This window comes from Protopterus annectens, chromosome 8.part1, assembly GCF_019279795.1.
Source record: "Protopterus annectens isolate FY-2018-M chromosome 8.part1, PAN1.0, whole genome shotgun sequence".
In the NCBI taxonomy this organism is placed as follows: Eukaryota; Metazoa; Chordata; order Ceratodontiformes; family Protopteridae; genus Protopterus; species Protopterus annectens.
The window spans coordinates 548025748-548048303 of record NC_056742.1 but is presented as its reverse complement, the minus strand read 5'-3'; the positions used below and the strand labels follow the sequence as shown (position 1 = coordinate 548048303).

The window sequence follows — 22556 nt, the reverse complement described above, 5'->3', positions numbered from 1 at the left end:
GTACACAAACAACTTAGATTTTACTTAAGCAGGATAAAATCTCTAAGAAAATCAGAACAACTACTGGTGGCATTTGCTGCAAGGGCAGAGGGAAAGGCTATTTCAAAGCAAACTATTTCCAAATGGATAAGCCATTGCATTTGTTTCTGCTATATGCACCATGGTAGAACTGTCCCCCAGGGGATCAGATCTCATTCCAACAGGGCTGCATCTACTTCTACAGCCTTTCTCGGAGATGTTCCTACCAGAGACATTCTAGAAGCTGCTTCCTGAGCTCAGTTTATACGTTCACCAAACATTACCATTTACCTTTCTTCTCTAAATCCAGAGCTGGCTTTGCCACTGCTGTCCTGCAGGGCCTTATAACTGCTCCTAATGCTGTATAAATCCATCCTACCAACCATAGCTTTGGGAATCTACCCAAATGTAATGACTGCAACAGTGAAACAAGAAGAACATAGTACAGTTGTGTACACTTACCATAAATGTAGATGTTCAAGTGTATTCACTGTTGCAGTCCTGGTTACCCTCCCTCCAGCCCCCTGTTCTTCTCTTACTATACCTCTACTTTCTTTTACTATGCTTAAAAGCCTTTTTGGTGTATTTCCTTTTGTTTGGAGGTATATTTTTTGTGTTTGTTTTTAATTATATATTTATATATTTTGCTCCCCATTTGGGGGGCACCTGGCATCTGGGGCAAGAAAAACTAATGTAATGGTGTCGGCTGCATGTTTTATACCCCTGACGACCTGACGTCATGGAAGAAGGGACAGCAACCGACACAGGACCCAAGACTTTGTTAATCAGGCCAACTGAGGGCAACCTGCCAGCGGATTACCCAAATGTAATAACTGCAACAGTGAATACACTCGAACATCTACATTTATGGTAAGTGTACACAACTGTACTTTTCTGAGCCCCCCCCAGATCTTTCTGTGTTGGAGGCAAGTCTTCTAGCTTATTAGTGGGATTGGTAAGCACTAGGTAGCCTATCTACCACAAGAGGAGTGGCTTCTGGTGCAGAAATTGTAGTTTATTGGCCGTTTGGCAGTTTTTCCATGTCTTTCAACTTTCTGGTTTAAAAGCCAGTGTTTGTGGGGGTTTGCGCTTGTTTAAGCTCCAGGGATCCAGTTTTGGCATCCTGCAAGACTACAAGAGCAGCAGGAAAGAGAAAGAGATACTCTAAGTGCCTCCATTTTGATTTTTTCATAACTTACTGATGTCCTTCAAGGATGCATCTGCAGTCCTAAGAAATGGGTTGTCCTGTCGTCAGGCAGCCCTTCGGTCGGCCGGATTCCAAAGTCTGGGTCTGGCCTCGGCTGGTGTCGCACTTCACCCGACGTCATCTCTGCTGGTCTTCGGGTATAAAGGCATCAGCCGACGCCATTTTCTTCAGTCTTTCTTGCCGCGTGGCGCCCGAAGCAGAAGCTGTTCGCAAGTGCCAGTCGGTCAGATCCAGAGATTACTACTACCGAATACTACTTCGAAGACTTCTAAAAGCTAAGTACCCGTTGGGGACTCTTGCTTGCCTCAGCCGATGTCAGAAAAAGTAAATAACTGTTTAACTTGTGGGAAACAAATACCTCATAAAGATTTCCACTCTTACTGCTTACCTTGTTTAGGCCCAGACCACGACGTAGCAGCCTGTTTAGCCTGTGCTTCCTTCAACCGACGAACGCTTAGGCGTCGGTCGGAGTTTGCTGAACAGTTTTTCGGCTCAGATTTTGCGTACATTATGCCGTCGGATCCTCCGACTTCTCAAATTGTTAAAAAACGCAAAGAAAAAGACCGACACTCACGGTCCGCGGTTTCGGCCGAAACCGCGGTTAAGCAAACCGCGAGTGTTTCGGTTTCGGCGAAACCGAGCAAACGGGTCAATCTTCAGCCGAATCCATGACTACTACCGAGGCTCCTGCTACCCTAGTTGAATCGGCCTCTGAAGTTTTGCCTACTAATGTGATCCCTCTAGAATTATCGGACACCATCCCTTTGGATGTCTCTACCCCAGCACGTGGTGCTGCTAGGCCTCCTGCAGCCATGTCTATTAAGGCCTTTGCCAGGGCTAAAGCAGCCAAAACTGCTAAATCAGTGCCTGTTAAGCCCCCCTCACACAGGCCCAGTTCCAGTTCTCAAATGCTTACTCTGGCAGAGGATCTCATCTCTTTAATAAGGGGATCCCAAACTCACCCAGACAGGGCCTCTCAGCCTCCAGAAAAGAGACCTAGAGCAGAGCCCCCAGAGCCAGTGTCCTCAGATGATTCTTCTGATGATTCAGACATTACAGACCATCCAGAGGCTCCTTTTTCTACTTATGAAGATTCCAATGCTGAAGAATCTATTCCATCTGCCTCTCCACCAGAGGAATTTTCCTTTGGGGAAACCTTACATGCCATGAGAGAGCAATTCCAATGGCAGGGACAAGATTTCTCAGATTCAAGAAAAGGCTTAGGACCTTTCTACACTTACCGCAACATAGGCCCTTAGCTATACCTCCAGTTCTGCCTGTTGTGGATGATGCATTTAATGATGTTTGCACTGCTCCTGATACCTTACCTCCAGCCCCTGCCAAACCCGATAGGTTTTACAGGGTACCGGACACTCATCACCACCTATACAAGGCCCCACTTGCAGATCCTGAGACTATCTCCCAGGGGCCTAAGGCAGTAGCCGACCTCAGCAAAACCCTCTCCCTTCTGAATGGGAATCCAGGTCCTTAGAGAGATGGGGTAAAAAAGTTTACACCTCTGCTACTCTCTCAGCTAGAGCTTTGAACTGCCAGTTTCATATGATCCAATACCAAGAGTTTATGCTTGATCAGTTAACTAAGAAACTGTCCTCTGATGATTCCTTAGATAAGAAATATGTTTTAGAAATGGTGAATAACATTCAGCAGGTTAGTAACCATTCTTTAAAATGTGGCTATGATGCACTGGAGGCTTCATTTAGATCAGCCATGACTGGCACAGTTATAAGAAGGCATGCATGGTTGAAAGAACAGGTCTTGCCGGATCATGTTAAAGCAAAGCTGTTAGATGCTCCTATGGATAAGGCCAGTCTATTTGGTTCTCCTGCCCAGCAAGTAATGAAGAAAATGGAAGAGAAGGCAAAATCTGTACAAACAGTTAAAGATTTCTTACAGGTTCAGCCCCAAGGTTTAGCAGGAACTGGCCTTCCAAAAATTGGTCCTTTCCAGACTCCTCTAAATCTCAGAGAGGCAGGAATAGACGTTCCAGAGGCAGAAATCAATCCAGTGGAGGTGCCTACAGAGGACGCCAGTGGCAAGGCAATAACCAGCGAGGCACAGACACAACCACTGCCACTGCAACAGGACAATCACAGTGACTTGGCTCTGACACCGCCTACCAGGGAACAAATAGCAGCACCCTTAGGCGGAAAGTTAGCCTTATTTTCAAAAATTGGCACTATATCACAAAAGACAAGTGGATTTTGCAGACTATAGACCAAGGCTACAGGTTTCATTTCCACACCTTACCAGTAAAAGAGGAATGCCAAACCTACCTCCAAATCAGAAAACAGAAGCTCTAAAACAGATAGCTCAATTAACAAAGATGAGAGCTGTGGAAAGAGTACCACCAACAGAACAGGGCAAAGGATTCTACTCCAGACTCTTCCTAGTACCAAGAAAAGAGAAAAGTTGGAGACCTATTCTCGACCTGTCCGCTTAAACACATTCATCATTGTTCCAAAATTCAAAATGCTGATCCTACAGCAACTTCTTCCCATGCTGGGCAAGGAGTGTTGGCTGGTAACTCTAGATCTCAAGGAGGCATACCTGCACGTCCCCATACGACCAAATTGCAGAAGATACCTCAGATTTCTTGCAGGATCAGAGCATTATCAATTCTCAGCATTGCCCTTTGGCTTATCTACTGCCCAGAGTATTCACAAAATGCCTGGCATCAGTAATCGCTCATTGCAGGCTACAGGGAATCCAAATTTATCCATACCTGGACGACTGCCTGATACAAGCGGACAACAAAAGCAAGCTGACAAAAGACTTACAAAGAGTCATTTGCTTACTACAAGCCCTGGGATACACAGTCAATTTAAAAAAGTCAAGACTAATACCATCCCAAACAAGAACATTCTTGGGTGCAGAATTGGACACAGTAAAACAGATGGCATTCCTAACTGCAGAAAACAAGAACAACTCCCTCTTTACTTCTTGGCATTAACAAAGCAGAACAAACTAACAGCAAGGAAAGTACTGCAGGCCTTGGGCTTCATGGCATCATGCATAATCCTGGTCCCCCATGCCAGACTGCATATGAGAAAACTACAGTGGTACCTAAAGAATTTATGGTCTCAACACAGGCACAGCTTAGAAACCGAAATACCACTAATCCCATGCCTGAAACAAGAGTTCCTATGGTGGGCTCAAGCATGCCAGTCAAACCCAGGCTTGCCCTTCCACAACTTTCAAGCAAGCCAAACCATCACAACGGACGCCTCAGACCTAGGTTGGGGGCCCACATGCTAGACAAATGCATACAAGGATTATGGACCCCAGATCAACTGCACCTGCACATAAATCAAAAAGAAATGCTGGCAGTAAAACTAGCAATCCAGAATTTCAGACCATTCCTCAAAGAAGGCCATTTGATGATAAGGACAGACAACACCACAGTCATGTGGTACATCAACAAACAGGGAGGCACTCATTCATACCCCTATGCCGAATGACTCTGGACCTATGGAATATGGCTCTGAGCTACAACATTCAGTTACAGGCAATATTTGTACCGGAAAAGAAAACATCCTAGCAGACATGTTAAGCAGAACTACCTCGGATGCTCACGAATGGATGCTACACCCGGACATCTTCAAGGCCATCACACAGAAATGGGGAATGCCACAAATAGACCTATTCGCATCCCCACTCAATCACCAGCTCAAGAAATTCTGCACAAGGACATACCACCCACTTGCATGGAAGGTGGACTCTCTATCCTTCAGTTGGAAAGGCCTGACAGCATATGCATTTCCACCTCTTCCTTTGATGCACAAGGTACTACTGAAAATCAAAGAGGAGCGTCCAAGGATAATTCTGATAGCTCCAAATTGGCCAAGACAACACTGGTATCCATTGCTGAGGAGCATGTCTCGGGAGAACGTGGACACTTCCCTGATGCCTTTGATGTTAACTCAGAGCGACTACAACATCATGCATCCAAATCTAAAAACTCTGCAACTAACTGCCTGGAACATTACATAACAACAACTAACCCAGATTTATCCCAAAGGGTTAAAGACATTATCCTGGAGGCCCGCAGACCTTCTACAAGAAGGAACTATGCAGGGAAATGGAAAAGGTTTGTCATTTGGAGCACTGAAAGAGGAAAAGATGTGTCAAAGATAGATAATGCCAACATCCTGGAGTATTTGGCAGAGCTTCTCCATACAGGCCTGTCCTATTCCTCCATCAAGATACATGCATCAGCTATTTCTGCAGAATACAGCTTGATCCCCTGTCTTCTCACATCCTCTACTCAGGCAGTTCCTCAGAGGAATCAAGAATGTAAAACCTCCTAGGAAACCACCATTACCAGCATGGGACTTGAACTTTGTGCTAGAAAAATTGACACTCCCTCCATTCGAACCAGCAGCAACAGCAGATCTTCAACACCTATCCTGGAAAACTGCTTTCCTACTGGCAATTACTTCAGCAAGAAGGGTTTCGGAACTACAGGCCTTAATGGCAGTACAACCCTTCCTAATCTTCCATCAAGATGGAGTATCCATGAGAACTAATCCTACATTTATGCCTAAGGTGGTATCCAGAGTGTCTCTAAACCAGGCAATCCACCTACCTACCTTCTTTCCCAATCCACAGAACAGGGGGGAAAGACTGCTGCATACCTTGGATGTACATAGACATTTGCGCTACTACCTGGACAGAACCAAGGGCAATAGAAAAACTGACCAGCTTCTAGTAGCCTATGCAACAGGAAGGGAAGGAAAAGCAATTTCCAAACAGACAATCTCCAAGTGGATAGGAAATTGCATAAGATTCTGTTACTCCTACCATGGAAAGCCAATTCCACAGAACATAAGACCTCACTCTACAAGGGCTACAGCCACTACCACAGCTTTCTTACGAGGAGTGGCTACCAAGGACATTATTGAGGCGGCTACTTGGACCTCCGTGCATACATTTGCCAAGCATTATAACTTACCTCTATACTCTAGATCCCGAGCAGGGTTTGCCACTGCTGTATTGCAAGGGATCCTAACTACACCATAATTCTTCTTCCTCCTCCCCTAGTTTGGCTATGGTATTCTACCCATTTGTTAGGACTGCAGATGCATCCTTGAAGGACATAGTACAGTTTTGTACCTACCATAAATGTAGATGTCCGAACAGGATAGCATCTGCAGTCAGGATTACCTACCCTCCTTCCCCTCTGTGGTATTCCTAGGGCATTTACCCTCCTAATAGCTAGCTGGGGGGGATCTCTTATGGTGTATTTGTTTGTATATATGTACATACATGCTTATTTTTTGTGTTTGCCTACCTTTTTTGGAAACATTGGCATTTACCCAAAATTTAGTTTTCCAAGAGGGCAACTGGCATCTGGGGCAAGAAACACTGAGGAAAATGGCGTCGGCTGATGCCTTTATACCCGAAGACCAGCAGAGATGACGTCGGGTGAAGTGCGACACCAGCCGAGGCCAGACCCAGACTTTGGAATCCGGCCGACCGAAGGGCTGCCTGACGACAGGACAACCCATTTGTTAGGACTGCAGATGCTATCCTGTTCGGACATCTACATTTATGGTAGGTACAAAACTGTACTTTCTCTGCACTTGTTTTTTTGTCATTTTTAATTTATCTGCATTTATTTAAAGTGTATTGGCCGTAATATTGATACACACTCAAGTGTGATAGCTTGTACTGCATTTGAAGTGTTTTTGCTACTGTTCTAACTGCTTTTCTGCAAAAACAAAAAAAAAAAGTTCTATAGCTTGTATCTCACCTTTCCTGTAACTAGTCTAGTCCAGATACAGATTTGCTGTATCCAGGACTGTTTTGTAGGTTTCTGAGCCCCCCCCCCCCCCGCCCCAAAATCTTTCTGTGTTGGAGGGAAGCCTTCTAGCTTATCAGTGGGAGTGGTAAGCACTAGGTAGCCTATCTACCACAATAGGAGTGGTTTCTGGTCCAGACATTGTAGTTTATTGGCCGTTTGGGCATTTTTTTCCATCCCTTTCAACTTTGTGGTTTAAAAGCCCGTGTTTGCGCACAGAGCAGCAGCACTCAGCTGAGGTAAACTATTACCGGTGCCAGAAAGTGTTCTCTTCAATTTTTCCCTTAAAACGTGCTTGTTCTTTTAATTCTTGCACTTCAATTAGCTTAATCGGCTAGCACTTTAACAGGCTTTTGTAGCATTTGTTGTAGCACACTTAGGTGTTATCAGCATTAGGTGTTCCTACACAGTAGCATCAGTATTTATTAGTTATGATCAACCATCCTGGTATGATTGTAGGGCAATTTCCTGTGCTTTCTCCTGCTAGCCTGGTGCACTTGGGCATTCTGAGGCAGTGTGGCAACTGCCTAATGCACACAGACCACCCTCTCCTCTTACCTCCCAACACTCATACCTGTGAGAGATGCACTTATATCACCAAACTGGAAGCAGTGTATGCTCCAACCAAGACTGGACTAGCTGGTCAAGAGGAGAAGGTCAACACCTGCAACTCACGACATAGAACACACAGCCCTCCAAAACACCAGCCATCACAACCCACACAGAAACACAAACCATACACCCACCTTCACGGAGGCTATCAACCTAAGCCCGTAAGGCAAAACACTTTGCACAATGTACTAATCATAGGAGACTCGATTGTGAGGCACACTGATGTCCCACTCACTAGGCTGAACAGGTGCCAGGATCCGCCACATAACACATACACTCAGGTCACTCCACAGGAAGTACAACTATGACTCAGTCATTGTCTATGTGGGTGTGAATGACCTGAGACGTATCTCCCTGGACTGCATGAAAAGAGATGTGATGGAACTCTCACGTTATGTGGCCCAGGCAGGTATGACCCTAGCCCTGAGCAGTATTCTACAGTCACCCAGAATGATATCACAGTACAAGCAGAAAGTGATTGACTTCAACAATTGGCTATGTTTCTGGTGTTATTCTAAGGTGATCCAATGTCCTTCTCCCTGGGACAACATGAATTTTAGACCTCAGTGCTGTGCCAGAGATAGCCTGCATCTGTCGTCCCTGGGATTCTGGGTACTGGCTAAGGCTCTTGCCACCGCATAATGCCTTTTTTAGGTAGTGTTCCAAAGACCAAAATTCCACTGTAACAGTTACAAACAAATGCAATCTGAGGGTCATGCTGCTGAGTTCTAGAAATCTAAATCTCAAGATGCACTCGCTCGAAGCTCTCCTCAAAATGGAGAATGTCGACATCTGTGCTGTAACGGAAACCTGGTATTAAGAGGCAGAAAGCAGCCCCGTGCTCCCAGGCTACAACTTATTCCATACCTTTCGTCCCCAGAATACGGCTGGAAGCTCCAAAGGCGGTGGTGTCTCCATATTCTTAAAGGATACGCACACTTCTAGACTGGTAGCTCAGCATAATGCATCCGAGATACTCCAGGTACAACTAACACTGGGTAAGATGGCAATAAAAGTCATAGCCTGCTACAGAACCCCAAACATGTCCTTCGACTCTCACTCCAGGTTCCTAAGCACCCTGGAATCTATCAAGGTCCAACCCAATACTCTCATACTGAGCGACTTAAACTACCTTTCCATCAACTAGGAAAACTATTCAAGTACCAATGTGCAGGCCCAACACTTTCTGGAATTGATAAATTCCAATGCCCTGGACCAGCTCATTCTGACCCCCACTAGAGGAAGCAACATCCTCGACCTAGTTATCACCAACATGGGAGACCATTACTCCACACCTGTAGTCAATTCCTCCCTGGTTAAATCTGACCACAAACTGATCACCATGGAAATCTCCATCTCACTTACACCCCCCCCCCCCCCCCCAGCTAAGGTGACCACCCTGATAAACTTCTCTGAAGTCAACTTTGAGCTCCTAAAAACAGAGGTGGCTAACTTTTCGGCACCCTTGCCAGTGGAAAGTAGCTGCATGACTGCTGAATCATACACCAATGTACTGTACGAGCATGTACACAAATGCATGGACTTTGCCATACCAAATAGAACTAAGATGCTCTCCTTCAAAAAAAGGAAGCCAATCTGGTGGTGCCCAGCCTTCAGTAAACTCCACAAGAGAAAGGAAGAAACTGTTGCAGAAAAAAAATGAAGTCACAAGACTGGAAAACTTCCCTTATCAGTCTCAACAAAAAGCTGAGATCCCTTATCAAATCCTCTAAAGCCAGCTCTGAAGGCAGAATTGCAGCTGACACCAAAAACAACCACAAAACCTTCTATAGCTATATCAGAAACCTCCAAGGCGCAATACCCAGATTTGCTCTGAGTTATTGCACAATGGCACCTCCCATACTGAGCCATCAGATATAGCCAACATACTGGCCGACAGATTCAGTGCCAACTTTACCCCTCACCCCCCCAAGGGCCCTATCACAATACCAGAAGAAAGCCTGGTACCCACCATTTCTGCAGCGCAGGTAAAAGCTGCATTGTCCATAGCCAAGAATAACAGTGTCCATGGGACCTGACAATATCCCTGGCTGCATCCTACAAGAGCTACAAAGTGAACGGGCACCACATCTGTGTGCCCTGTTTAGTTGCAACTTACCCAAGGCTATGTCCCTAATGAATGGCACACCACTACAGTCATCCCACTCCATAAAGGGGGAGCAACTACAGACCCTGGGAACTATCCATTAGCCTGACAAGTCTGGTATGGAAAGCTAAGGAATGCATCATCATGGACCTGCTTAACAAAGACATAGGCAATCTCCAAACTCTTGACTCCACACAGTTTGGCTTTGTCAAGGGGAGATCCTGCCTGCTGAAACTGGTTGATTTTTCCGAAGCAATCACCAAGGCTGTGGATGAGGGTAAGGCAGTGCATACAGCCTACCTCGACCTGGCCAAGGCCTTTGATACCATTCCCCACTCGGGTATCATTGATAAACTCACCAAACTAGGCATCAATCCTTACATCACTAGGTGGGTTGCAAATTGGCTCACAGACAGGACCCACAGAGTGAAAGTTGCGGATTCCAAGTCAGACTGTCGACCAGTCATGAGTGGAGTCCCACAGGGCTTTGTCCTGGGCCCTCTACTGTTTGGCATATACTTCTCAGAAGTCCAGGCCAACACAGAAGGATTCTAGCTGACCAAGTTTGCTGGTGACTGCAAGCTAGGTATCATTATCAACTCCACAAATGATGCAGACATCCTACAAAAGGGCCTCTGTGAGACCAATGACTGTTGTCATAACCATGGCCTGAAGCTTAACGCCAAAAAATGCATTATCATCCCCTTTGTGATGGGAGCCCACTGAACACTGATGGGGGCCATAAAAGATCTGAGCACCCAGGTTGACGGCCACCTCACCTTCGACCACCACATTGCCACTGTGGTCTGAAAGTCCATCTATGTGGCACATCTTGTAAGCAAAGGTTTCGCATCCAGGAAGAAAGAGGTCATCATCCCTCTCTACTCATCCCTTATTAGACCAGTCATCGAATATAACGCCCCATTTGGCATGTACCTGACCAGACACCTACAACAGCTGGAGAGTCCACAGACGTACCTGACAGAAAGGATCCTCGGCCTAAAACACATGTCCTACATGGACAGACTCAAGGAAGTTCAGCTGTTCTCAGTCTCTTATTGTCTACTTAGAGGTGATCTCTGCTTGACTTACAAAGCCATGTCCAACCCAGCCCTACTTGAAATGCTACACCTAAAGAAATTCCCCCCTCACACACACACCATACGCTCCAGAGATCACAACCTAATTACCACAATTAACTGGACATGCTGGAGGGACAGTTTCATCTCTCAAAGATTGCCCATACTCTGGAATAAGCTTCCCATTCATGTCAAGCAGAGCACCTCGCTGGTCCTCTTTAAGAGAAATCTTGATGGAGGGGATGGGTAACAGAAAGTTCACTCCAGGGATAACTCCAGTTGCCCTACTGGATAGGGGGCATTGTGAACTAACATCGGGTGGGACGGTGCCTAGGCAATTTTTTGGGGGGCTAGGCTTGTAATGGCTGCAGGGCCATTAGCCTAGTACAAACCTATGAGCCTATGTTTGAGATTTGTAAGGAGCATGTTGGCGACCATCTTGTTTTAATGTAGCCAGACGTACCACTGTTTTCATTAAAGCAATATAAATGATGCATTAAATGGAGAAACCTTGCTCAGACAAGTACACTCTCCAAATGGAGGTGACAGCAGATGCTTTGATAAAATGAATTAAAACAAATAAATTGTTGTGCCATAAAGCTTTCCGAACTGGTTGTCTAAACGTTTGTTGTAATATAACCCTTAAAGTGTTTTTGAACATGGCTTTGAAAAAGATGCATGTTACTAGATGAGCCTGAAAATGCAACATGTTCTTAAAACTGAAACTCTTTTTAAAGGAATTGTGCATGTGCTAGCTGATTTGTAGGATAATGCATGTAAATATGAAAAGCACATTTTTTGTCTTCAGTCACTGCATACAGCTGAAGTCAAACTGAGTTCATAAAACACTTGTTTTTCAAAACTTTGAAAAAAATCAGTTTGTTTAAAGCACGGTTTGTATGCAGTTACATAGATTGAGTAATGCATCTGGAACAAATGTTTGAATGTAGCAGTTGATTATCTTGTATGTGCCTAAGATAACATTTACTGTTTTATTTCTTAGTGATTTACAAGACAGGGATGCACAATTTGGAACCACAGCAGAAATTGTTTCTTATGGGGAAGAGGAGGAAGCTGGAATTGAAACAGTAAAACTCATAGCAATTGGGCGGCAAAGGTTCAAAGTACAAGAATTAAGAACACAAGCAGATGGGTGAGGGAAAGTTTTATGCATATACTATTGTTATTTTGTTTTTCCCTTGTGCTTCAGCTTTGTATCAGATTAATCCATATGCTATTCATTGATGTACCTTCAATCATAAAATATAGTATTACCGTGTTACAGCAAGAGAGTATATGTTTTAGTACTTGGCTGGGGTGCCAACTTTTGGGAGTCTCCATGTACTCTTTCTGTTGTGGCTTTAGGTATTCTGGTTTCCTTCCACATCCCAAAGATGTGTGTGTGTGTGTGTGTGTGTGTGTGTGTGTGTGTGTGTGTGTGTGTGTGTGTGTGAGAGAAATAGAGATGGAAGAAAGGCATGACAGTCTATTTTCATTCCCACCTTGACTAGTAGATTTTGTGGTGGTATTGACTGTTCGGGTGGACAGTATAGGAGTCAGATACAACTCAACAGCACTGGATGGTTGAATACTGTTAATAGCAAATTTATATGCCACTGTTTTCCTCCTCCTGTGTTTTACCAAAGTTGAAGGAAATTACTTTAGTTATGGAGGATGTTTTAAGTGTTTATGTACATACTATTATGGGAACAGTATAAAGACAGCTTTGACTATGTGTTTTAAAATTTGCTTTTAGGCATCTCAAGAAGATTTAGAAATTCCTTATAAACCAATAATGTTATGTAGTCCTATCTCGCCGTAATTCTTGCTGGATGGGTTCGGAGCCAATATTCAGCTCCGACATGGCCAATACTAAAGCTCGAGAGCTTTTACTGGCTTGAGGCTAACCCCTGTCCCATGGTGCCTCACGGGAATTCCCCAGATCTCGTTTGCCGCGAAAGCTTCTTGGTTGTCTCCTTACTGGCGCATTGGCTAAGTAATAGATTTATTTACTAAATCTTGTCTTTTTCTCAACCTTTCTTCTTAAATTACATTCTTTATTACTGTTATCTTTTGTGTGACTGTTCTGAGAGTTTTGACCCCTATTTTCCCCCTTAGGTTTGTACAGCCCGTTTAAGTTAGAGGGCCATAGTTGCCCGTTTGGCCTTTCCTCCCTTGAGTGTGTCTCTTATATAAAAAAAGTTTAATATTCGATAGACGACTTCTTTCTCTCACTAACTTAGTTGTTGTTGTTACCTTAGTAGTTAGAGTTTGCTATTGTTGCATTATCTAGCTAGACTGTGGGTCTTCCTATACAATGTCTAAAGAAAAAGATAGAGAGACCATAAGGACCATCGCCCTTCAGGATTTAAAAAATGTGACAGATGCTCCCAAAAGATGTCTTTGACAGACAGTCACACCAGTTGCATGTACTGTTTAAGGTGAAGCTCATTTGCAAGAGCCATGTACCTTTTGCCATGCGTTTAGTACCAGGGTCTTGAATGAGAGAAAACGCAAACTAATTGATAGGGGGATCTTATGACCAGTTCCTTCCAGGAACAGCTGGAACTTGGTCAGGCAGCTCCTAAGACTTCGAAACATAAATCTTCAGCCCCAGTTTCAGAGCCGTCGAAAAAGACCAAAGCGTCGGAGCCACGGATTTCTGACTCTGATTCAGCTTCTTCCACATCGGTACCGTCTGTCTCCTTGGTGCCAAGGCAACCTTTGGTACCGAGACAAGTTGCCTGATATTGACCCTGTGTCACCTACCTTGAGATCTCCTATTTTGGAGAGGAGGAGATCTCTTTCCGTCTCCGCCAGATCCCCCAGGACACTTTCAGATGAGGACATCAAGTGGGCGGTGAAGAGGTTGCTTTCAGATCCAGCTCTGGCAAAGAAATTGGCCCCTCCGGACCCAAAGGCTTTGGAGCGACTCCTTTACAAACTTCTGCTCCTCCTCCAACTGCTTCGCTCTTGGGGCCAATCACCTCAGGTTCTTCAGTCTTTTATCCGTCCGTTTTGGGTATCCTCCCTGCTTCCTCGGAACCGATTACCCTATCCTCAGTGGCTCAGTCTGGAGCTGAAAGATCTGGGAGCCGACGCTCTCGAGTCGACTCTGAGGGGGACAGTCACCCAGGGTTTTTCTTCAGAACTGACCCTCCCGCTTGGCTCGACTCAGCTCAGCTCCCACATCTGCTTCGGAGCCATTCCCCCTTGCTCGGAGCCAACCGTCTGTCTCCTCGGAGCGGAAGTCTTCTTCGGAGTGGGGGGGGGGCTTTCAAAGCAATAGAGAAGGCTTTATCTTCTGCAAAAGCCATACCTTTGGAACTTGTGTCCCACCAGCAGCAGGCAGCAACCTCTTCCCCCTTGCCACCCCCAAAGCATAGGGAACCAGAGACCCAAGCAACCCCTATTGGATGTGCCCCCTCTTCCGAGACCTCCCCAGATTATCCCACTGGAGAGCTCCCTCGGAAGAGACTGAGTAAGAGGAAGCATGTTGACTCACCTGAGTCTGTCACTTCTGACACTGATTTGGAGGAATCTGGAGGGTCCATTAGATCCCCCTCTGAGGATGTCACTTTTTCTGACATCCTAGAAATCCTTAGACAGAGAGGTGCCTGGAAGACCTCTAACCCTACTGAGGACGAATCAGTGTATTTTGAGGGCTTTGGTTCCTAACCGTCCACGTCTTGGGTGACACAACTCTTAGGGGTCATATCGTGGAAAGCCTGGACCTCCCCAGACTCAGTGGAGCCCATCCCGAGGAGGCCAAATAAATTCATGACAGCACCTGAAGATAAGACTTTTCTTACCAAAGGAGTTCCCGTTGATGCCATGGTGGTAGCCGCGGCCACCAAGAAGGAGTTATCCAAAACGTCTTCTAATATCCATTCTCCTAACAAGGAGTGTAGGGCGTTGGATATGTATGGGAAGCGTACCTTCTCTTCAGCGGCATTTACTCTAAGATAGCTGAATTACCTTACCCATTTTACTCGTCTTCAGAGGGATCTCCTGAAGGAGTTGGGAGATACCCTCCAGGGTTCAGTAGTTCCGGGATCCATGGATAGGGTTTCTGCACAACTCTCCATCCTTACTTTGTTAGCTAACTCCTCCATGAGGCTGATATCGTATGCAGCAGACGGAGTGAGTAGGGCAGATGCAGCAGGAATGTCCCTCAGGAGACATTCTTGGATGTGTCTTTGTAATTTCACGGAATCCTTTAAATCTTCCTTCACTAACGTCCCCTTTGATGGTTCATCTCTCTTTGGACCCCAGGTGAAAGAGACTTTGACCAGGTGCGAACAAGAAGGGGAAAACATTATCTGCCATCTGAGTCTGTTTCTCCCTCCTGTCTAGACCCTACCCTAAGGGTAATACAGAAGGGAAAATGTGGTTTCGTAAATCCCAAAAAGGTTTCCCTCGGGCACAAGGTCAACCCTCCCCTAGAAGCAGAGGGGGAGGTTATAATGGAAGATGCCGCCCTCGCGGCAGAGGAGGTCTGCAACATCAGGAAGGTAGAGAAACCTTCTGTGATCATCCCTTCCATCGCCCCTGAGGGGTTGTCTGACTGTCCATCTCTGGAGGCAGTTGGGTTCATCTATTGCTGTACCCAAGTGCCTGGCTAAACATTTCGGAAGATCGTTGGGTACACACCATAATATCCAGAGGTTGTCTGATTCCCTTTGTTTCCAAACCCCTAACAGACTGGTCTCTACCAGACGTGCCACCCATTCAACTAGACCGTGCAACATCAGAGGTTATCTCGTTGCTGGAAAAAAATCATCCAAGAAGTCCCCACAGAGCAAATAGGATCCGGAACTTACTCTCGATTCTTTTTAGTTCCAAAAAAGACAGGGGACTGGAGATCAATTCTAGATCTAAGCAGACTCAACATATCCGTAAATAAATCGAAGTTCCGCATGATCACTCTGCAGTCGATATTCCCCTTTATCGGGAAAGACAATTGGATGTGCTCAATAGATCTTCAGGATGCGTACTACCACATCAAAATGGACAGGCGCTCCAGGAGACACCTACTCTTCCGGCTGGGAGCCAGTCATTTTCAGTTCCGAACACCGCCCTTTTGTCTCACTACAACCCCCAGAGTGTTCACCAAATGCATGGTAGTGGTAACTGCTCACCTGAGACGTCAAGGATTCCAGGTGTTTCCATACCTAGACGACTGGCTCCTCACTGCTACCACCAAGCATCAACTCATCAGAACCAGGGACGAGACTCTATCCTTGTGTGTCAGTTTAGGCATCACAGTCGACCTAAAAAAAAAAATCAACCTTATCTCCTTCGCAGCACATTGTATTCTTAGGCTCAGAAATAGACACAACCACCATGTCAGCAAGACTAACATCAGAAAGAGTAGAGCCTCTACGCAATCAAGTCAGATCCTTGCTAAACAGTCACAAAGTTCAGGCCAGGGTAGTCCTTCAAGTCGTAGGGACTATGGCTTCCTCCATCCTATTAGTTCCTCTAGCCTGTCTACACATGAGACTACTTCAGTGGCTGCTGTTTGCCCAATGGTCGATGCAAGACCTTCCATTGTCTCATCAGATTTTCATAACAAACACCTGCAAGAAGGATCTGACATGGTGGTTGCATACAGAACAACTTCTCTTAGGTCGTCCACTTGTTCCTCCTCAAGAGAAAGCAGTTTTGACCACGGATGCTTCCCAGATAGGATGGGGGGGGCATTATCTGGGAATGACAGTCCAAGGTACTTGGCAGAACCACGAGAACCACTTACACATCAATGTTCTGGAGATGAGAGTGGTGTTGTATGCGTTGCAAGCACTTCACAGCTCCCTTCCCACTGGGACAGTTGCGATCTAGTCAGACAACATGTCTGTCATGTGGTACAGAAACAAGCAAGGGGGGAACTAAATCTTACCCACTTTGCCTAGAGGCCTTAAGAGTTTGGAAATGGGCGATGGACACTCAATGTTTTCTGGTACCAACACACATCCCGGGGAAATCCAATGTGATAGCAAACTCAGCTGAGCAATTCTGATGCCTCACGAGTGGTCCCTGAATACAGAAGTTGCAAAAGAGATCTTTTACAGATGGGGCCAGCCTTGATGCAATCTTTTTGCCACACACCTGAACACCAAATGCAGCAGCTACTTTGCCCTAATTCCACATCCGGGGATGTCACCCAAGGATGCTCTAGTCCACGATTGGCCCTCGGGACTTCTTTATGCCTTTCCACCCTTTGCTCTCATACCAAAGGAAATACAGAAAGCGAAACAGTTGAGGAGTACCCTGATCCTCATTGCTTCTTACTGGCCTCGACAAGTATGGTTTTCCTTCCTTTGACACTATCTTTTGGAGGAACCATAGTTTCTGGAACCATTTCCAGACCTCCTGATTCATCAATCGGGGCAGTTCCACCCCTCCATCCACACCCTCAAATTGACAGCATGACTGCTCCAGTTCCACAAATAGCCAGATGCATCAAACACTTTTTGATCTCATCCGATAAGCCTTCCACTCAGAAGTTATACTCCAGCAAATGGAAAAGGTTCTCTATTTGGACTATAAATCAAGGCTTAGATCCCTATACAGCTCCTATAGAATCTATTTTATCCTTCCTTGAATCAATTTTTCATGAAGGAGCTGCAGCCGCTACAGTCCAAGTTCAGTTAGCTGCCATTTCTAATTTCCATTTTGGCTTCATGGGAAATCCCATTATGTCACACTCCTTGTGCAAAACATTTTTAAAGGGAGTTCTCCTTCTCAGGCCTCCAATCAAACAACCATCAGAACTCTGGGACTTGAACTTGGTTCTGACATCATTAATGTCTGCACCCTTTGAGCCCTCTTCTTCATCAGATCTGAAATTGTTGTCTTGGAAAACACTATTCTTAGTAGCCATAACCTCTGCTAGGAGAGTCTCAGAACTGCAAACCCTTACTATTCGACGACCTTACATTATTTTCCACAAGAACAGAGTCTCACTTAGGACAAACCCTTCCTTTCTTCCCAAGGTATGCACAGAGCATAATCTCAACACTACTATTGAGCTACCAGTGTTTTTTCTAAACCATTCTAATAAATCTGAGAACAGACTACAATTAGATGTTCACAGAATTCTCAGGTTTTACGTAGGACAAAAGAGTTCAGAAAATCAAATCAATTATTTGTTTCCTTTTCGGACAAAAATAAGGGCTTGCCTATTTCTAAGGTTATTCTTTCAAAATGGCTTTCAGATTGCATTTCCTTTGCTTATCAAACTGCTGGCAAGCAGTTACCCAACAGAGTAAAAGCAATTTGACCAGGGCAGTATCTACTTCATGTGCCTTTAGACCTAGGCTCCCAGTTGATACTGTTTATGCAGCAGCTAATTGGGAAAGACCACATACCTTTGTCACGCATTACAAATTGGATTTGGCCTCCTGGGACAGGTCATCCTTTGGGTCCACTGTGTTGAAGAGTCTCTTCGTTTGAGCCACCCAGGATAAAGGTGCTAGCGACGCTGTCCCATCCAGCAAGAATAATGTTGGGATAGGACTACATAACATAAAAATGTTATGTACTTACCATAACATTCAGTGTTTGTAGTCCATCTCGCCTACATACTTGCATCCCTCCCTCCTGCCCCCTTCCTGTTCCTGGAGGATTTGGTGGACTACACTTATGCTGCCTGACCTGGTTGTAGTTGTTGTCCACCTGGCATGGAAAATGTTACATAATGTTTGTCTGTAGATGCACAGTTTTTATGTATATATATATATATATAGAGTTTCATAACTATGAGGTTCTTATTGCTTTCTTGCAAACAAGATCTGGGGAATTGCTGTGAGGCATCATGGGATAGAGGTTAGCCTCGAGCCAGTAAAAGCTCTTGAGCTTTAGTATCGGCCGAGTCGGAGCCGAATATCGGCTCTGAACCCATCCAGCAAGAATGTAGGCGAGATGGACTACAAACATGGAACGTTATAGTAAGTACATAACTTCTTTTTATGTATTCTTCAGTCAGTGTTCTCCTTTAATATTAGTATAGTAGTGCTACTACTTGGAAATCTATAACAGAGTCAGTCCCAGAATAATAGAAGATAAAAGTGGAGGAGCATTCACATCTGCAGCAATCTGCCTTGCACTTGGCATATTGTTTCAAAATTTTACTGATTACTTTGCTTCTGGTGACTAGTGCTACAAGGTGTCCCATTTGTTTCTTTTTGTTTCTGCATCTATCACTGCATTTCTTTTACAGATAAAGACATTATTGTTTAGGTGGGTAGATTTAGGCAATGCACTTGTCCCTTTATAATTAGTCTTTCTTCAACACAGAGACTGTCTTGAGCTGTTGCTAGTATAGCATAAGGAGATTACCACAATTCTCCTTTGAGTGTTCCCTTTCCCCTCTTTTGGTCTACATTTTGATCTGACTGCAGGGCTAGGTTAAAGCAAGTGCTGATTGTGCTGCAGCTGTAGGTCCACATTCTGAAACGTGTGTTTATGTGTTTAATTATTTGACTTCAAGGTGAAATGTAACGATTTTCATCATTTTTTAAACATTCCATTTTGGGTTGTTTTAAGATATGTCACTAATTTGCATATTGTACTTCTCAAAGATTTGGTTCCATTGTTCTGAGTGAGGCAGCATGATGGCTAAGTGTGAGGTACATATCTCTCAACCTGGAAACATCAAAAATCTGGACAAAGGCCCATGAAAAATAGGTACAAATCTGCACACTGATTAACATAAAATTTGCATACATAATTATGTAACCCCACCCCACCCACTCCGATGGAATTGTGGGATACCAACTTTTAAACGCAAACTGAAGAACAGACAACCAAAATATGATCATCAAACACAAAATAAATGGAAGAACAATAGTGTTTTATTTATATTAATATTTAAACTTGTACAAAACTAAAATACAATTTACCTTTATAAAACTAAAATTAAATGCAGCTGCACTTCAGCCTTCTTCATTAAATAACAGAAAATATAAAGAGAATAGTGTGTGTTCTTGTGTGTGTGTGTGTGTGTGTGTGTGTGTGTGTGTGTGTGTGTGTGTGTATATAACTTGTACAGTGTACACACACCTAAATGTGAGACTCAATGTCCTCCCCTTCCGTCATCCAATTTTTTAACCAACTTTATTAAATTATCACTTAAGACATAAACATGTATTAACATTTTCCCAGTTACATACATTAATTTAAACATCATGTCTTTTCTTTCCCTTTATCATCACTCCAAAATATAAATTGCTTAATTCCTGCCTTCAGTAAACCTCACTCGTTTTCCTGATTATTCTACATGTATTGTTACCACAGTTTCCATTTATTTCTATGTAATTTGCTCCTTCCCTTTCTAAAGGTTTCTCTTCCAGTTCCGTTATCTCTCTCTCTTGTATAATATTCGGCACTTCAGACAAAGTTGGTATAGACGTTGATTTCCATTTTCTAGTAATTGCTTTTTTCCACAGGCAACAGAATAAAACTTAATGCCTCACTATGTCTAGACAGTTCAGATCCCCTGCTCCAGGCCCAGCTCAAAAGAACCAGTTCCTTACTTACAGCCAAAAATATTGTCTGACAAGAGTCCTCTATAGGGGATTTTTAAAATATGCCAACTAATTACACTCTCAAAACATATGTGCCCAGTTATCTATTCTTTCTCATCCCACCCCCAACATTTGCTGTCTACCCGAGAAACAATTCCTTGAAGTCACCTTGAGGTATAAAAACATGTATGCAAACACTTTCATGCAAAGATAATAAACTTTCTGCACTTTGTTGCATACTTGGAAGAAACAAGTATGTCCTCCCAGGCTCCCACTGTTCTCTTGTAGACTGCTTTTCTAGTCTCTTCCCAATCTTTTCTAACCTCCTCTGATTATAGTTATCATGCAATATTTTCAGTACCTGTAAGAGAAGATATATAGTGGAAACAACAGAAATTCATGCCTTCATGTCATGTTAGAGCAGTGTCTGTACCACTGCACACTCTCCATATGATAGCCAGTTATGGAAAAAAAGTGTATAAATTAGACATTGCATCACTTTACAAATTATCAGCTTCACTACATGTCAAACAACAGCAGGCCTATAACATAATACCAAGTATATGTCAGCCATTCCTAGGAACAGAGAAGTTACAGTCACTCAAAAAAAACTCCACATTTTACTATTAAACAGACAACCATCTAAACGTTCACCAAAAAAAAGTAGCCCTAGGTCGTAACTATAGCATTTTACACAGACACATACACATACACATACACATACACATACACATACACACACACACACACACACACACACACACACACACACACACACACACACACACACACACACACACACACACACACACACACAATTCATGTTAAAGGAAAGCACAGTTCAGCTGTACATTAAGTAATCTCCTGCCTGCTGTTACAGTAAAAGTAAAAAGAAATCAGAGGCAATCTCTTGCCTGCTGTAACTGTTACAGTAAAAGAAAGCACAAGCACCGTCCAGCCATTAAAGCAATCTCCTGCCTGCTCTAACTGTTACAGTAAAAGTAAAAAGAAAGTACAAACACCATTCAGTCATAAGTAAAGGCAATATCCTGCCTGCACAAGCACAGTTCAGCTGTTAAAGGAAAGGGAATCTCCTGCCTACCATACCATTGCAGTAAAAGTAAAATGAACGCACAAGCACAGTTCTGCCGTTAAAGTAAAAAAAATTAAGTAATGTCCGTTAAAGTAAAAGGCATCCTGCTCTTGTTGTTTAAGTAAAAAGAAAAGCACAGTTCAGATTCACACCCTCCCCCAAAACAGTAAAAGGAAAGCACAGTAGTTCAGTGGCCATAAATTAAGCAATCTGCCTGCCTGCTGTTGAAGAAAAATGAAAGCACAAGTAAAATACACTACAAAATTCAGTAAAAGGCATCCTGTTGAGCACAGTTCAGCTGTTAAAGTAAAGGCAAGCAGAGTTCAGCCATTAAAGTACATTAAGTAATCTCCGTCACAATATAGCAGAGTTCAGCCATTAAAAGTACATTAAGTAATGCCCGTTAAAGTAAAAGGCATCCTGCTCCTGCTGTTAAGTAAAAAGAAAAGCACAGATGTTCATCGTGCATACAGCTGCAGTAATCACATATGGGTTCTCTGCCGTCAGGCGGGTCCTCGGTCGGCCGAATTCCAAAGTCTAGGTCCGGCGTCGGTTGTTGTCGCTTTCTTTCCTGACGTCAGTGCGACAGGGGTATATAAGACACAGCCGACGCCATATTCTTCAGTCTTTTTTGCCGCGCGGTGCCCAAAGCAGAAGCAGTTCGCAAGTGCCGGTCGGCCAGCTCCTGAATTTACGAAAAATTGGAAACCAAAGTCTTCTTTAAAGCTAAGTACCCCGTTGGGGAAACTTTTCTTGCCTCAGACCGATGTCAGACAAAGTTAACAATTGTATTTCTTGTGGGAAGCAAATACCACATAAGGATTTCCATTCCCTCTGCATACCTTGTTTAGGCCCAGACCACGACATCTCGGGCTGTCGCTTTTGCGCTACTTTCAATAAACGCACTATTAAGCGTCGGGCGGAGTTCGCCCAACATTATTTTGGTAAAGCCTTTGATTATAAAATGTCGTCGGAGACTACGACTACCGTTTTGTCCAAAAAACGCAAGGACAAGGACCGACACGCGAGGTCCGCGGTCTCCTCCGACACCACGCCAAAACCGGCTGCACGTAGTCCGGTTCTCAGTGA

The 22556-nt window shown here is 44.2% G+C and overlaps 1 protein-coding gene across 2 annotated transcripts in view; it reads left to right on the top strand.

The window, feature by feature from the left end:
- Positions 1-22556, top strand: part of CRBN (cereblon) — a 945847-nt gene that overhangs the window by 404835 nt on the left and 518456 nt on the right. For both annotated transcript variants that reach the window (XM_044082066.1, XM_044082065.1), the window contains exon 4: positions 11848-11997. In XM_044082066.1, the coding sequence (XP_043938001.1) occupies positions 11848-11997 (150 nt within the window). The remainder of the gene's footprint in view (positions 1-11847; positions 11998-22556) is intronic.